The 14,808-nt window shown below is 37.2% G+C and overlaps 1 protein-coding gene across 5 annotated transcripts in view; it reads right to left on the bottom strand.

Moving 5' to 3' along the window:
• The window catches only part of MBTPS2 (membrane bound transcription factor peptidase, site 2), a 63,701-nt gene that overhangs the window by 12,621 nt on the left and 36,272 nt on the right, over positions 1 to 14,808 (bottom strand). For 2 of the 5 annotated variants that reach the window (XM_038587055.1, XM_038587056.1), the window contains one exon: positions 10,510 to 13,463. In XM_038587055.1, coding sequence (XP_038442983.1) covers positions 13,241 to 13,463 — 223 coding nt within the window. In that variant the 3' untranslated portion in view covers positions 10,510 to 13,240. Of the gene's footprint in view, positions 1 to 287; positions 5,064 to 10,509; positions 13,464 to 14,808 lie in introns of those variants that run through there. The other 3 variants (XR_005386188.1, XR_005386186.1, XR_005386187.1) reach the window with 3 other exon arrangements.

Below are 14,808 nucleotides of genomic sequence, written 5' to 3'. Positions count from 1 at the left end.
TGAGGGACGGTTTCATAAGGGCACTGTGATTTCATCTGGTCCTGAAAAGGTAGGGAAAAACATTTACTGAGTGACGACTGTATGACTATTTCAGTTAACATAGCAAAGTTTTGAAGGCATTACTTTCAAAAAGAAAAAATTAAAATAGAGATAATTTGCCCGAATCCAAAAAGGAGCTCTGTCAGTAAAATTCCTCATTCTTGCCATTCATAGGAAGTTGTGAAATAAAGAGCACTGAAATTGGAAATAAAATAGGAAGTTAAAAAAATAGATTCAATAAATGCAGGTTCTTTTTTTTAAAAAATCATTTTATTTTGAAGCAATTTCAAACAGAAGTTCTAAGAAGAGTACAAAGGAATAAAAAGAGTACAAAAGATTCCCTTATGCCCTTGAGATTCAACAATTGTTAACATTTTGCCATTTTGGTATTATCATCTTTCTCTCTGAACCATGTGAGAGTTAAGTTTCACACATCATGCCCCTTTAGTCTATCAGAGAGAAAAAAAATTTTCCTCTATTCTTAGGTTAATGATTTGATGTCTGCAAATTAAACTGACAAAAGACAGATGAACAAGAGAAAAACACATTGATTTATACACATAGGACAGGAGTTCACAGAGAAATGTGACTCAAGGCAATTAGAATTTGGGGCTTATCAGTCATCTAAGAGGGGATGGGTAGGGGGCAGAGGGTCACTTCTGGGAGAGTAAATACTTCTTAGAAGGAGGGGAGAGAGGGCACTTATGAAAAAAACAAATGACTTTTTGGAAAAATAAATGGGCCCCTAGAAGAAGTGGTGGGAGATATGATAGTTTTGTGTCAATGCCTGCTTGAGAAGATTAGAGGTGCTCCTGGGTAGGAGATTTATGACAGTTGAGATCCTTTGCGAAGCTCTGCTTTTAGGCAGATAAACCATTTTAGTAACTCAAATGCCTTCAGCTCAAAATCATTTTTATGCCACAGTGTCTTATTCTGGACCCTTTCAACTTCTATACTTCAGCCATGTGTTTCCTGAGAACAAAGAACATTCTCAAAATCAGGAAATTCTGCACCTGTTCTTCAAGTGCCTCTGCAATATGTCTTATCTAGAAGGGGGGTTGGCTAAACTGCTCCTTGCAGTTATATGAGGACTCCATCTTATTCAACAGAGATTTCTAGAGTGCCTACTCTGTGTCAAGCACTCTTCTAGACACTTTGGAATCAAGATAACTGTATTTGCACCCATTTTTCCTTTTTCCCCCTCTTAGAGAAGGCATCTTTCTTGGTAAAGACTATTGCTCTACTTGCACTCTAGATCCCATCTCCTCCCTTGATGATCTACTTTCTTTTACTCGGGTTCTCCCCGTCAGCACCAAAAACATATCCATGATTTTCCCATTGCTAAAACAATAACAACAATAATGACACTTTCCTCTACAGCCTACATCAAGTCCCATTTCTCCCCACCCCTTCCAAATAGAACACTGCTTTTTAAGATTTTATTTATTTGAGAGAGAGAGAGAGAGAGAGAGAGAGAGAGAGAGAGAATGCAAGTGTGAGCAGGGGTGGGGCAGAGGGAGAGGGAGAATCTCAGGCAGACTTGGTGCCATGCCCAGGCTCCATCCCATGATGCCAAGATCATGGCCTGAGCCCAAATCAACGGTCAGATACCCAACTGACTGAACCACCCAGGCGCCCACCCCAAAATGGAACTTCTTGGGCACATTTTCTGCATTTGTAGCCTCTCCCTGCACCCCTACCCCCCACTTCTCCATCCACTACAACCTGGCTCAGCTTTCCATGCTGCACTGAGGCTGCTCTCTCAAGATCACCTATGAACTGCTAAAGCCTGTGGACATCTGGCAGCCTCTCTCAGTAATATCTCACATTACTGACATATTGATATATTCTCTTCCGTTTTTTAAAATTTTTATTTATTTATTTATTCATGAGAGACACACACACACACACAGAGGCAGAGACACAGGCAGAGGGAGAAGCAGGCTCCATGCAGGGAGCTCGATGTGGAACTTGATCCCGGGACTCCGGGATCACACCCTCAGCTAAAGGCAGGCACCCAACTGCTGAGCCACCCCGGTGTCCCTCCCTTTGTTTTTCTAATACCAAACTCTCACTTGTGGTTTTCTTCCTAATTTTCTAAAGTTCGTTTTTCCTCTTCCTTGAACCCCTTTTTACCTATATGGTGGTGTTCCTGAGTGCTCTATCCTAGGACACCTTCTCTTTCCTTTTCATTATTCTACATTCTCTTTAGACTATCCACTCCCATGGGTTTAATTACATATTGGGGTGCATCAGCTTGTACATGGTGTCTCCAACTAATTTCTACAGAGTTTCAGACCTGTACATCCAACAATCCACTTGAAGTTTTCCCAGGCAGTCAAACTCAAGAGTTCCAAATTAAACTGCTGGGATGCCTGGGTGGCTCAGCGGTTGAGCGTTTGTCTTTGGATTGAATCCCACATCTGGCTCCCTGCATGGAGCCAGCTTTTCCCTTTGCCTATGTCTCTGCCTCTCTGTGTGTCTCTCATGAATAAATGAATAAAATCTTTTAAAAAACAAAACTGAACTACTCCTTTTCTGATGTTCCCTAGCTGTTAATGGCACTGCTACCATTCAATTGTCCAAGCCAGAAACCTGAAGTCTTCTTGATTCCTTCTTGAATCTAAACTACATGAAACCATCAAACACAATGGATCCTACTTTTCCCTTGTCCTCTTCTCTCTTTCAACCTCTTCTGTCCCCATTCTATTTTATATAACCACCATCTCTTGCCAAGATTAGTGAAATAATCTCCTAACCAATTTCTTTGCCTCCAGACTTGCCTCCCTCCAATGTTTTACCCTTAGTCAAGGTGATCCACCAAAATGCAAATCTGATTATGTCACTCCCTTGCTTGAGACTTTCAATGACTTCCCATTTGCAATTAGGCTAACGTCCATAACCTATTTCTAAGACCTAGCCTCTGCCAACCTTCTTGGCTTAATCTCTTATAACACTTAGTAATGCTTAGCATATATTTATTATTTTAAAAATAAATGGTATTTTCCTTACAAAATACAAAAGAGGAAAATTGTCTTATTTATTGCTGTATCCCCAGAACCCAGGACAATGCCATGAATACAGTAAGTATGCAATAAATACTTCTTAAATGAATGAAAGAATATTTGTATCAGTTCTAGTGACTACAGAATGGGGATAAGCAAGAAAAATGGAAACTTTTAAATCCAATAACCATCTCCTGGAGTAGCATATTCACAAGAGTCATATTCTAAAATTAGGCAAATTTAAAAACCAACTACAATGATCTCAGAAGAAAAACATTTTAAATGGGGGAAAAAAGCAGTTTTCAAATTTTATAAGAAATAAAATACAAATTCATAGTATCCTAGCTACCTCTTATTTTCATGATTTTAAACCATGATTAAAAATGCATATTTTGAACAAGTAATCAAGGAATGCAGTGCTCCAAACTTAAAATCATTATATAATTAAAACAGATGAAGATAAAATACTTACTTTAAAATCAGGACATCTATTCCAAAGATAGATTTTTCTTTTTTTTTTTTTTTAATTTATTTTTTATTGGTGTTCAATTTACTAACATACAGAATAACCCCCAGTGCCCGTCACCCAAAGATAGATTTTTCTAACCTTTAAAGACTAATATTAAACAATCCACAGAGAGAGGAATTAAAGCTTGAAAATCTAAGAAGTAAAAAAACATTTTAATTAAGAAGTTAATAGAAATGGTACCTTTAGATAATGATATATAATGTATTAAGGATAATCTCCAGATTGCTAATCTATATTGTTTAGGAATATAGGTTAGGAATCTAATCTAGGAATGAGAAACACTATTTTAATAAAAATAAACATATCTTAGGGACGCCTGGATGGCTCACTGGTTGAGCGTCTTCCTTTGGCTCAGGGCATGGTCCTGGGGTCCTGGGATCGAGTCCCACATCGGGGTCCCTACAGGGAGCCTGCTTCTCCCTCTGCCTATGTCTCTGCCTCTCTGTGTCTCTCATGAATAAATAAATAAAATCTTAAAAAAAATACCTTAGGGAAAAAATGATTTAAGGACTCTTGTCAATTAAAGTATGAGACATATTCTCAATTCACTGTATTACTGAATTGAAAAAGTAAATGATAAATATATGCCTCCTAAATAAATAAGAATGGCTTATCAAATGAGAGATAATTTCACTTATTATTTCTATTCTTTCCAAAGGATATAAATTTATTCCTCTTTCTGGCTGGTATGAAATACCTCTTTAGATTAACCATCTCCTTTGAGATGACTGGGTTAATTAGTTGAAGATAACAAAATACAAAGTGATATTCCTACTTTGCACCAATATCAAAATACATTGCATATAAATTAATGTTTGAAAAAATGAAATCATAAAATTACCATAAAATGTTTGTGAATATTTATAAAATCTTGAGAAGACTTTGAAAACATTTTACCAAAGGTGGAAAATATAAGGCAAACCTTGACAGATCATGATATATAAAAACCTAAAAATAAGCATTAGCATTATACTTAAATGAAGTTTTAATTTATTCACATGTAACAAATCAAATAGCAGAACTGAGCTTATGATAAAAAGCAGTAAGACAATAATCACTCCCATGAAAAATGGGCAAAGGATGGGGATAAAAAAAAGAGAACACAATGGCCAATAAATACATTTAAAAATGTTCAACCTTTTTCTAATCAAAGAAATGCAAATTAAAATGAGATGCCATTTTGCATATCCAAATAAGAGAAAAAAATGTAATTGCAACAAGGATATATATATATATATATAAAATGTTCACATTTCAAGATAGGAATTTTTCTTTTAAGAGTTTCTAGAATTAACCAAATAATCATAGATACACAGAAAGATTTAGTTTTAGGTATATTCCTCACAGCTTTGTTTATAGCATTGCAAAATTATAAATAATAGAGGTTGGTTAATTATGCCATATTCAGAGGTACCTGCCTGGCTCAGTTGGTAGAGCATGTGACTCTTGATCTCAGCGTTGTGAGCTCAAGCCTGATATTGAGTGTAGACCTTACTTAAAGAAAATAAAAAGAAAAGAAAAAATTTATGCTATAGTCAGTGCTGAAATATTATATATTCACTTAAATAACACTAGAGTATTAATAACATTGAAAATTGCTTATAAACCTCAAATTTAAAAAGTAGTTTGCCAGTTAATCTATAATATAATCCGTTTTTTCAATAAATTACAATTTACTTTCATTTAACGTTTTCTATAATAAATGTGCATTTTTTTAGTAAGAAAATGTTTTTTTTTTGAAAATGTTTTTTTAAAGACTTTATTTATTTATTTATTTATTTATTTATTTATTTATTTATTTATTTATATTTATTTGACAGAGGGAGAGAGCACAAGCAGGGGGAGCGAAAGGCAGAGGGAGAGGGAGAAGCAGGCTCTCCGCTGAGCAGGGAGCCCAACTTGATCCCAGGACCCTGAGGATCATGATCTGAGCCAAAAGCAGATGCTCAACTAACTGAGCCACCCAGGCGCCACAGAAAACGGTTTTTCTATAAAGGTGAAAGAAATCACATTATCTATCTTCTTCTGTTCAATTCTATATTCTCTAAACTCCTGATTACCAACTTATTTTTCCCAGGTATTTCCATAACAGAAAAGGGGGTGCCCTGTACTGAAGAAGTGAACATTCTGTAAACTGCAAAGTGCTACTAATTTCCATTGTAAATTTCTGGTGATACACACCTAGAAAGAAAATTATAAGCCATTAAAGGATGGAAACAAAGTGACTGAAAGGGAAGAAAAAAATGCTAGGAATAAAGTATGAAAGTAAGGGACCTGTAAGAGAAGCTAAGGTATGGTCAAATATATTTGCAAACCCTTGTAACAAACGTGAGTCCTGAGTAATGAAAAGTAGTAAGGTGATGATTACTGCAGGGAAATATGGACAAATGATGTGAATAAAAAAAATCTACAAAAGAACACACATTAAAAAAGAAAGCTTAGCTTCTTTTCTAATTAATGCAAAAATAAAGTGAGCATGTAAAAAAATAGCTTATTTCGAAATATAATACCCTAAACTGTGCACAGAGTAGACAGCTTTCCACTGTCTGATGTAGTCCTCAAAGTCCATTCTACCTCAGATTCTCTCTCATGTTGGTTTGTCACACGGCCTCCTTCTGAGTTAAAATGTTTGGGTAAGATCAGATTTAAATGCCTAAGTTACTATCAATGGGCATACCCACAAACACAGGTTATTTTGTGGGCAAAATCTTTAGCCAACACCTTAAGTATCAAGATTTTTGGTTCATTTTGATTGGAGGAGGAAATATTTAAAAGGATCAAGGTCTGGAAGACATTCTGGACAACCAGAGTGAGCCTGAAGGCAGTGGAAGCCATGAAGGCGTATCAAAAGGAGGCAGGATCTGACACCAGTGTGGAGGGGACTATCAGGGCAAATTTGTGTCGTAATTCTGCATTGTAGGGCAGCCCCGGTGGCACAGCGGTTTGGCGCCACCTGCAGCCCGGGGTGTGATCCTGGATTCCCAGGATCAAGTCCCAGGTCAGGCTCCCTGCATGGAGCCTGCTTCTCCCTCTGCCTGTGTCTCTCCCTCTCTCTCTCTCTCTGTGTCTCTATGAATAAATAAATAAAATCTTAAAAAAATAATTCTGCATTGTGAAAATAAGTAATTTAAGTACGTAATATTTTGAGCATGCAGGTACCATATTAAGAACTTCATGTAAACTGTTTTAACAATCTTAAAAAGGAAAATACTGTTGTATTTTTAAAATAGTTCATGCTATATAGAAGAATAAACTCGGATTTCCTACCTCATAGCATATATTCTAGAAGTCAAAGATCTCACTGTGAGAGTATAACTCTAAAACAAATAGAAGAGGTGCCTGGGTGGCTCAGTCAGTTAAGTATCTTTCTTTGGCTCAGGTCATGATCTCAGGGTCCTGGGATTGAGCCCCACGTCAGGTTCCCTGCTCTGTGGGGAGCCTGCCTCTCCTCCCTCTGCCTGCTGCTCCCCCTGCTTGTGCTCTCTCTCCTTTTCTGTCAAATAAATAAATACATAAATAAAATCTTTTTTAAAAAATAAAGCAAATAGAAAAAAGTACACATTGTTATTGTGACTTTGGAACAGGACAGCATTTTTTCAGTGAATGAATCAAAATGATTCATGAAACAATCAAAACATTAATGGATTTGACTATATCAAACCAAAGGTACTTGTTCAACAACAAAACCTCATAAATAAAATTTATAGATGGGTCACAGACTGGAAAAATTATTTGCAATATCTAAAATGGACAAGACATTGATGTCTAGAGCATGGGCTGTTCTGTAAACAGTTAAATACTAAATATTTTAGGCTTTGTGGGTCATATGGTCTTTGTTGCAACTGCTCAACTCTTCAACTCTGCTTTTGTAGCATGAAAGCAGCCATACATAATATATAAATGAATGAATGTGGCTGTAGTTTTTTTTAAGATTTTATTTATTTATTAGAGAGAAAGAGAGAGAGCGAGACAGACAGGCAGAGGGAGAAGCAGGCTCCATGCAGGGAGCCTGACGTGGGACTCGATCCTGGGTCTCCATGATCACGCCCCGGGCTGAAGGTGGCACTAAACTGCTGAGCCACTGGGGCTGCCCTGTAGTTTTTTAAAAATATTGATTTATTTCAGAGAGAGAGAGAGAGCAGGGGGAGGGGCAGAGGGAGAGACAATCTCCAGCCGACTGACTCCCCACTGAGTGCAGAGCCAGAAGAGGGGTTTGATCCCAAGGTCCCAAGATGACGAGCTGAGCTGAAGTCAAGAGTCAGAGGCTCAACCGACTGAGCCACCCAGGCACCCTTGAATGTGGCTGTGTTCTAAGAAAACCTTTTTTACAAAAATAGGTGCTGAGCAGGATTTGGCTTGCAGGCTGCAGTTTGTTGACTCAATCTAGAATACACAAATTCTTATGGCTCAATAAGAAAAATTTAGTAAACTCAATGGACAATAGGCAAAAGATGTCAATAAGCAATTGGCAAAATGAAAAATCTAAATGGCTAAACAAGTATATGGATGCACAACCATATTAATCTGAGAAATGCAAATTAAAAAGAAATGCCATTTTGCAACCAACACATTTGTGAGAACATGAAAGACAATTCAGGTGGAGGAAAGGGCATGGGAAACATGGAACCCTCATGCCTTGCTGATGAGTGTCAATTACAGAGAGACATTCTGTAGAGAAATCTAGAAGTGCTAAGTGAATTTAAGTATGTGTTTCCATAATCCAAATAAAGGAGAGCTCCTTGATAAGGGGCAGCAGGCACCTTAAACAACACAAATACGTTTTCCTTATTTTGTAATTAGATACAATATATTTTTCTCATTTCACTAAAAATAGACAAAAACACCATCTAGACTATCAACTAGTCTACAGACCAGCTGTTATAAACTTTCTACCAATGTCTTTTAGACATGAAAAAAATATTAATATTCTTAGCATCTAATTCTTTTACAGTTTAGAGTTTCATATTTAAGGGAACTGGCTTTCTGATACTTGATTGAGTGCAAAATTTATATAAATCTAAGGTAAAGCAAATTTCAATTTTGTAGGATGGACAGCCAATTACAGGGTTCTATTCTTAGATCTTTCTGGGTTTTTCCCTCCCCTAAAGTGTCAGGAACACATCAAAAGAAAAATTTGAGAAATGGTCAGTTAATAAGAAGGGACAATTATTGAATATTTATCAGTCTTTAGCTAAATAAAACTAAGATATCAGGATGTTTTTGTCTTTCTTCATTGGGAAATTAAGTTAGACAATATAACCTGTTTGGTAATTAGAATTGCAACTTCCTTTAGCCATTTTTTTCCTACCTCCATCTTGAGTATAATCTATTGTGGCATTAAGTTTTGAAAGAGAGGCTTTCCTTTCAATGAATTCATTTACCATGGTCTGATAAAATATACAATGGATTATTCAAATAGCATGGCCAAAATAGCAAGAGTAGCTTGCAAATACACTGATCAAAAAGGCATATTGTCTCAAAGAAAATATATCCACCTGCTTTATCTTTTTTTGGGGTGGGGGAACAGGGAGAGGGAGATGGAGAGGGAAAGAGAATCTTAGTAAGCTCCACACCCAGTGCAGAGCTTGACACAGGGCTCAATCTCACAGCCTTGAGGTCATGACCTTAGTTGAAATCAAGAGTAGGATGCTTCACCGACTGAGCCACCCAGGTGCCCTCACATGCTTTACCATTTTTTTTAAGATTTTATTTTTTAAGTTATTTATAAAGATTCTATCCATTCATTTGAGAGAGAGAGAGAGAGAACACTAGCACAAGCAGGGAGAAGGGTCAAAGGGAGAGGGAGAAGCAGACTCCCTGTAGAACAGGGAGCCCGATGTGGGGCTTGATCTCAGGACCCCGAGATAATGACCTGACCCAAAGGCAGATGCTTAACTGACTGAGCCACTCAGGTGCCCAAAGATTTTATTTTTAAGTAACCTCTACACCCAACATGGGACTTGAACTCACAGCCCTGAGATCAAGAGTTACATGCTCTACCAACTGAGCCAGCCAGGCACTCCTCTACATGCTTTAACTTAAAAAAGACTTGTTATTTAACTCTATTCCAGCACTGAAAACCACTTCAGAGTTTTAAAAAGTTGTGAAATAAATAAAACATTTTTATCCCAGTCTTTTATCACATGTTCATTTGCTTAAAAGTTTAGATTATACTAAAGCCTATGTATACTTTCATTTGAAGAGTCATTAAAAGAAAAATAGTTTACAGTTAACTGTATACATTAAAGAGGTGAATTTTATGGTATTTAATTATATCTCAAGCTGCTAAAAAAAAAGTGGTTTAGATAATCAGTAACCTAGTCTTGTGACTCTTAACTATAGTAGAATGGGATGAGAGGCAAAAAGGAATGGAATGATGCTAGCCACTTAGGATTTGGGCTAAACTTCCAGCCTATTTTATCTGGCCTTTAGGTAAACTAGAAAGAGAATATGTACCTGTGGGGGGGTGGTGGTGGAGGGGGTAGAGACAGAAAGAGAGAGAGGGAGGGAGGGGGAGAGAGAGACAGAGAGGGGGAGAGAGAGAGATTGAAGCTGGCTCTAAGGACAAGGGAGGAAGTGCTAGAGCAAAAGGTCAAGACGAACTGAATGTGATAATTGAAATAGTTTTCCATGAATTCCTAAGAAACAGACTCAGAGAACACTTCTGTCAGACACTATTAAAAGGAAATGTGATAGTCCTCTTTCTTCATCCATAAACAGGCCATTTCCGAAACAGTAGTGAGACCACAGGAATCTCATTTAAAAAAGACTTCTTTCTGTGGCCTGCAACAACTTTCATATACAGATTGCTTGGGTTGAAAACTGAAGGTTGTTCTTAGAAACAGGAATTTAAAAACAACAAAGATCATAATGTATGTGAAGGGAATAATTTTGATAGAAAAGAATACATTTTTTTTAAAAGACAACACACTGATATGATAAAACATAGAGTGCTGGTACACATTTATTCTTTTATTGCTAAACATCAAATGCCAGCAACTATGGTATCTTCAAGTTAAATACTAAGAATGAATTACAGCACAGTCGAAAGATCTGTAGGAAAAAAATACCTGTGCACCATTAATTAGTATGTGGACATTCAATAAATACCATAGTACAAACTGATGACCAAGAGCCATGTATCCATGAAGTGCTTGTTTAAAATTTGCTGTTAGCATAGATGACAATGACCCTATAAGAGCGATTATCAAAAGGTCAAGTTTAACTGCATGTCTTTTCAAACTGAGATGAAAAGAATATATATGTCCTTTACACATTATAGGTGATTTAAAAAACCTTCGAAAATGTAAACAATGTAGAGTAGGAACACTAAAAATAAAGTTGTACTGTTGAACAACATGTCAACACAGAAAGAACATCTTCAAATTCTCAAAGTAATTCCTTTTTTCTAATTGCTTTACAGAAACCCAAATGGATTATTTTCATAAAGATGATAATATACCAGGGACACAAAGACCTTTCATTTTTTGTTAACACATATTTATAGTAAATATTCAATAATACTATTGATAGCTTACTTAAATAGAAACATGCTTTTCTAATCCATAAATAACAGTATTCATCACCCATTCAACCATATTTATTAAGTATTTATGATGTCTCATGCACTGTGCCATGGATGCAAAGATGAGTATGGCTTGGCCTTTGCTCTAGAAGTGCCCACAATAAAGCTGAAGAGACAACAGGTAACATTCCTTTCTTACACAATGAGGCCATCTCTATACAAATGTGAATGACCTGCTCAATATCCTAATAAGAGTGGTTCCTAAATCCTGACCCTATGGAGCAACAGACCAAGATGTTCATATGCTACAAGAAAATGAGGTGTCTGGTTGTTGTTGTTGTTCCCCCCTCCCCCCCCCAGAAAAAAGAAGGAAATTAATGGTTAGAATTTTCTCTCTTAAATTTTTTTCTCTGTTTTAAAAAATTGACCTGCATATATACAACATGTTCATTAGTAAACTGCTTGGTTCATGTAATCAAATTAATTATGCAAGTATTTCATGGCATTCCCTAAGCTCTACTACCTAAGCTGATCTGGGCTCTCTGCTAATAGAATTTGATCTTGAATGACTATCTACCTAAGAATACGACAACCACCTTTTTTCTGGGATAAATAAATAACTTGTACAGTTTTAGTAGTGGTAATAACTGATGACCTCAACTCATTAATAAAATATCAACATTATATTCAAGAAATAATTTCTATTTAAGAAGGCAGGCAAACTTGCAATACAGTCTATAAAGAATTTGTTTAAAATGATTAAAAACTTTTAGTGCCTGAAGAGCAGCTCAACAATCAGAAAAAGGTGAACTCCATGGAATGACTCACTTAGTGAAAAAGTTGGGTACATGGCTGTTAATGTTGAGTTTATGAGGGAAGCACATAGTTTATGAGTTTATGAGGGAAGCACATATTCTTCATCAAAAATAGCATGCTTAGACGCTTGGAAGACCAATAGTTTCACAGTGGCCTGTTGACTTCCTGGATCTTCCAGGGCTGTATCTCCAGTCCAAAAGGCCTGGAATTAGTTAGGGCTCTTTTGGGCTTAAGAGTCAGTTCCCAGGCTCTGGCAAATTCACATCTGTACTCACATGCAGCCATTCTCACTGTACTACCAAGTCTTCTGTGGACCCATCGAGGTAGCTTAGGAGAAAGATGGAAAGCAAGGACTGAGTGTTTAATTACCCAACACAGAGAAACATGGAAGCTGCTGGTGAGGACAGACTATTGTTAAGAGCCTAAGCTCCTTGAAGACAGGAACCCAGGACTTAGGCCCCAGATAACCCCAGCAGCACAAGAGAAAATGTCTACCCTGGAAAAGTTCTGAGCTTCAAAGCTTTGTATAGAATGAGACCCAGGACTGCAGCAGATCTGTCTCATGATCTGTTAGAAGACCAGGCTCAGTTCCGACATTCAACTTTAACTGTGTCAGCTCACGTGCTGCAAGTGGAAGATACTTTTTGCAGCTCACTCGGAATGTCAAGGCTGGCTAGTGCTGCCATATGAGACTACAGAGACACATTATCAAAGAGGCAATTCTTGTGAGGCAAAGCATGGGTCACTGTATGCCCTACTTCCTACTTGGTTCACTTATTTGGTATCATTTGACAAAGATTTTCCCTTTCATGTCAGCAGATTCTTTCATAGAATTTTATTAATTGTAATTAGACCTCAGTTGTCAGAGTACAAAATAATATACCAATAAATCTTAAGATACTTTTCAAAGTAAGACAAAGGATAAGAGATATAGGCCAAGAAAATGCTCACCCTTCCTCTTGGCCAGAATCTGGTCTTCTTCAAATCTGGATTAATGATGCTTTTTAAAAAAGTTTTCCTTGATTAATTCTACTCAATTTTGTCCTCCTTTACACTACCGCAATATGATAGGAGTCACACAAAATGCTTTTATGTGAATTTTCACTTGTTTAGAAATTGTTCTGCAAGCATCCGAAGTTTGTTAAGTTCAGTCTTTAAAAGTAGAATGTAGTCAGGACCATGCCTTTCATTTCTTCTTTTTATCCCTCATCCCAGAGTTCGGATATTCTGATACAGGAGGAGCTTAAAGTTGTTGGTTAAAACGTAATTTTAAGGAAACGCTTTCTATTTCATATAAAGTATCATTCTGCCAGATGAGTGCAAATATTACCGTGCCGTAACCATCCAGAGTCCCAGGGTCACGTTGGCAGCCAAGAGTACACTGCCTCCAAGCAAGATGAAAAATCCTATCAGATCTTTGATATCATTGTCTCCAATCACTGAGGTAAGGGTAGCATCTAGGAAAGAGTTTAAAATCCACTGACCATCCAAAGCAAAACAGGGCACTGCATTGACAATAGCCAGAGCTCCTGAGAGGGAGATCAGGTACCTGGTTAAAATGAGTTAAGGAGCTGATTGTGAGGTCTGAGTGGAAACCACATTATCTAGTAGTCAAAAGAAGATATTTTACTAGAACTGCATTTGAGATTACAGTTGACTTCCCTCTTTTCTTTAAACTTCTGCCCACTAGCATAGGATATTCCTTCTTAGATTTCTAGCATTTATTTATTTTTTAAAAGATGTATTTGAGAGAGACAGAGAGAGAGAAAGAGAGAGAGAGCAAGTGTGTGGGTGAACATGGGTAGGGGCAGAGGGCGAGAATCCTGAAGCAGACTCCCTGCTGAGCAAGAAGCCCCATGGGGGGGGGGGGGCTTGATCCCAGGGCCCTGAGACCATTACCTTTGCTGCTCAAAAGACTGAGCCACCCAGGCACTCCAGATCTCTACTATTTCAAACAAATTGTTTATATTATCTCAAAGCTCAAAAACTTTGACTAGAAAAATAAAGGCCAATCATTTGTAAACTAAAGCAATCTATAACAACTCAGAGGAAGCCTGAGTCTTTGTAATCCTTTAATGACACAATGAGGGAAAGGAATGTGGAAGCAATTAGAAATAAGGGAAAATTACTTTTTGATCCTTACAAAGTATTAACTTAGGAAACAAAGATCTTGGCCCCTTCAACACTATTTTACTATTATCTATAAGGCTATAGCATAAATATAACTATAGCATAACTCTATTTTATCATCTATAAGCTTATGTATATCACAAATCTGAGACAAAGTTGCAATCTACATGGTACCGTCTTTTTTTAAGATTTTATTTATTTATTCATGAGAGACACAGAAAGAGAGAGAGAGAGAGAGAGAGAGAGAGAGTGAGAGAGAGGCAGAGACACAGGCAGAGGGAGAAGCAGGCTCCACGCAGGAAGCTCGACATGGGACTCGATCCCAGGTCTCCAGGATCACATCCTGGGCTGAAGGCAGCGCTAAACGGCTGAGCCACCCAGGCTGCTCTACATGGTACAATCTTGATTGTACGTATTTTTCAGTAACTGCTCATTTGTTTTCTCTTTCATTTTTTTGCAAATTATTGAGGAAGGAAATGAAAATGATTAAAAGTATCAAAAATATGTATTGTGCACCTGAAACTGATGTAACACTGTAAAATTAACTATACTGCAATTAAAAAAGAACCAAACTTAGTAATTTAAAATCTAGAAAGTAAAAAAGAAAAAAAAAGTGACAAAAATAAAGATCCCTTGTAAACTGTTCAGTTTGTTCAAATTCTTCATAATGGTGAATTTTAGGGCAGCCCGGGTGGCTCAGCGGTTTAGCGCTACCGGTTTAGCGCTACCTTCACCCGGGGGCGTGATCCTAGAGTCCTGGGATG

Source organism: Canis lupus, chromosome X (genome assembly GCF_011100685.1).
Source record: "Canis lupus familiaris isolate Mischka breed German Shepherd chromosome X, alternate assembly UU_Cfam_GSD_1.0, whole genome shotgun sequence".
In the NCBI taxonomy this organism is placed as follows: domain Eukaryota; kingdom Metazoa; phylum Chordata; class Mammalia; order Carnivora; family Canidae; genus Canis; species Canis lupus.
Note: the sequence above shows the minus strand (reverse complement) of the source record. Positions and strands in the feature narration are given on the sequence as shown.